The following is a 3,010-nucleotide window of genomic DNA, read 5'->3' as shown; positions in this document are numbered from 1 at the left end:
AGAAGCTGTGATAAAAACAGCCTGTATTTGTACTCGTTTATATGCCTGTACACCGCCAGAACATTCGTGTGCATATTATGCATGTACCAGATGAGTCTACAGAGCACACCGCCAAGGCAGTTCAACTTTCACACAATATCTCCGATACAATAATAAACACTACTTAATTAAACGAGTAAATGCAAATAAATGCTCAGCATTATTGTACAATTCACCCTTGCGTTTATGAGCGCGTAACTGGCGTTGCGAGACAGGATGAGTGGACGGACAGCATCTATCAACATTTCGTTACACTATACTAACAGAATTGTCGCGTGTCAAGCTCACTTCAAATTGCACAGCTCGTAATTACTGTAGTGACATATATTCTTACTAAGGCAAGGCCAACACGTTAGACATAATTTTCATATAATTTTACAATCATCACAAAGCAAATTGGCTAGTATGCTGACATGCAGATGACATAGCGCGACTGTGGATTGAAATGATGTGATAGTATGTTGCGTACGTATGTATATATTTATTTGAAACAAGAATAATCCGACATTTCGGTATACACTAGCGCTTTCATCTTTCCTTTTATCGTTCATTTTTCATCTTTCATCTTTCATCGTGCGAAAGATGAAAGCGCTAGTGTATAACGGGATGTCGGATTATCTTTTCTAATATTAAACGAATATCGTGAAACCAAGAACTTTTCTACTATATATATATATATATATTTCTTTATTTCTTTATTTATATATATATATTTATTTTACTATTTATTTGTTTTGGTGTCGCATCGTACACGTCATCAGACGGGTGTATTGTTCAATGGCTCCTTTTCCGGCAGTTCATTCGCTCTGTAAGTAATTCCTGTCATATTCTGAAGTAGACAGAATGAGAAGGTATGTATGGAATTGTTGCAATCGCCATTTCAACGGTGATAACTGACGGGGTTTTCATAGATATTGATCGATAAACCAGAAACGATGTCAGTTACCTGAAACTGCAGCAGCAGGAATACGCATTATGCGTATAATATGCAACTGCATGCTCACTCATGTTTCCTGACCTACCAGCATCCATCGCCTTCTCTTCTTGTCATGAGAGCAGAATTATTCATTCGTTATTCGCGGCAACTGACAGCGAGCAGCGACATAGGCTGAGTATAAGAAGCGAGTTCGTAATAACAGTCTGCGCATGCGCGAACTTTGCCACAAATTCTTCCGGGTTAGGTCATTTGTGAAAAACATTTCGTATTTCGACCGCACAGCAGGCCTCCACATACGCATGCATCTGTGTCGTTGTAATGCTACAGTCTTCGCGTGTGCACGTACACGTGCGTGCGTGCGCACGTGTGCACATACACGTGCGTGAGTGCGTGCGTGCGCACGTACACGTTCGTGCGTGCGTGCGTGTGCACGTATACGTGCGTACGTGCGTGTGTGTGCACGTACACGTGCGTGCGTGCGTGCGTGCGTGCGTGTGCACGTACACGTGCTTGCGTGCGTACGTGTGCACGTACATGTGCGTGCGTGCGTCTGCTAGTACACGTGCGTGCGTGCGTGCGTGTGCACGTACACATGCGTGCGTGCGTGCGTGCGTGCGTGCATGTGCACGTACACGTGCGGGCGTGCGTGTGCACGTACACGTGCGTGCGTGCGTGCGTGTGCACGTACACATGCGTTCGTGCGTGCGTGCGTGCGTGCGTGCGTGTGCACGTACACGTGTGTGCGTGCTTGCGTGTACACGCGTCCGTGTGCGCGTACACAGAATACAAGGACATATACGTACTGAACCGAGAGCGCACACCGCACTCGAGATTTCACCGATTTTTGTCGCAAATGACCCCGTGACCTGTGACGTCACACAATCCCTTGGCTAACTACAAACTCGCTTATTATACACACAGATATTGGCAACGTCACGACAATGCAAGGGACCAGTAAATACGAAGTGCAGTTGCGATATTGAGTGGAGAAGCTCCCAGCTAAACAGTACGATTTCCTCGCTCCAAAGAGAGTCAATCGCTTCTCTGCCGCTGCGTGCAGCTATTGAACCGACTGAATACAATGCACCGAAATGCTCTTTAGATCTTTTGCATCCCGAAAATATCTGCGAACTTGTAAAGCGATCCAGCTATACCTATAGGCATTATCCTACCGTTTTCTTTTCCTCGACTGCTATGATCGGAGGGAGGAAACACGAGTATCTTAGCACCGGTGGCCAAAACAGGCGCGCGATCGCCGGTTTCTTGTTTCTGCCTGTCAGGACGCAAGCAGACGCCATCGTTAATAGATCGTTATACCTAGTGGCATCAATACAATAGTGGCATGGCTGTGACGTCACAACATGTTTTGAGCATAATAATGTGGCGCAAATGGTAGATCTTGGGTATAGTGACAGATTTATCGCACTTTGGCATCACGTCGATACATTTAAATACCGTTACGATGAACGTTCTTGTGTTTGTATAATTATATGTTTTATAAGAGAGTTTACCTACCTGTGGCACAGCTGACTGCTACACCAACCAGTGTACAGACTATGACACTGATCATCGTGTACCACATGTACGATATCCTGTACAGATAATTATCATCTGGGGTCTCTGTAATTATAGTTGTCATGGGATTCATATCCCTAAATAAGAAGGAAACGAACTTGGTCAGAAAAAAGAAAAGTCGCTACTGTTATTATAGTTATTATATTATATTATATTATATATATATATGTGTGTGTGTGTGTGTGTGTGTGTGTGTGCGCGCGCGCGCGTGCGTGCGTGCGTGCGTGCGTGCGTGCGTGCGTGCGTGCGTGCGTGTGTGTGTGTAGATTTAGAGAGTCCGATACAAACGCATCACTTCGGGGCAAAGCTCACACGCACACGCCACAACGCACACGCACACGCACACACACAACGACACACCAACACACACATAACATATATATTATATATATATTATTAATTTTATATATTATATATATATATATATATATATATTATATAAATTGTAGTCTGTAGATA

General features: G+C 44.2%; 1 protein-coding gene across 1 annotated transcript in view; it reads right to left on the bottom strand.

The window, feature by feature from the left end:
* Positions 1-710: 710 nt before the first annotated feature.
* Positions 711-3,010, bottom strand: part of LOC106811941 (sodium-coupled monocarboxylate transporter 1-like) — a 16,982-nt gene continuing 14,682 nt past the window's right edge. The window contains exons 12-14 of the mRNA XM_014815684.1: positions 2,492-2,628; positions 2,149-2,249; positions 711-868 (exon numbers count right to left, since the gene is read on the bottom strand). Of these exons, the coding sequence (XP_014671170.1) occupies positions 797-868; positions 2,149-2,249; positions 2,492-2,628 (310 nt within the window). The 3' untranslated portion in view covers positions 711-796. The remainder of the gene's footprint in view (positions 869-2,148; positions 2,250-2,491; positions 2,629-3,010) is intronic.

The sequence above is a fragment of the Priapulus caudatus genome, unplaced genomic scaffold, assembly GCF_000485595.1.
Source record: "Priapulus caudatus unplaced genomic scaffold, Priapulus_caudatus-5.0.1 Scaffold593, whole genome shotgun sequence".
Taxonomy (NCBI): Eukaryota; Metazoa; Priapulida; class Priapulimorpha; order Priapulimorphida; family Priapulidae; genus Priapulus; species Priapulus caudatus.
The sequence above is the reverse complement of the archived record's forward strand: the minus strand, read 5'-3'. Positions and strand labels throughout refer to the sequence as shown.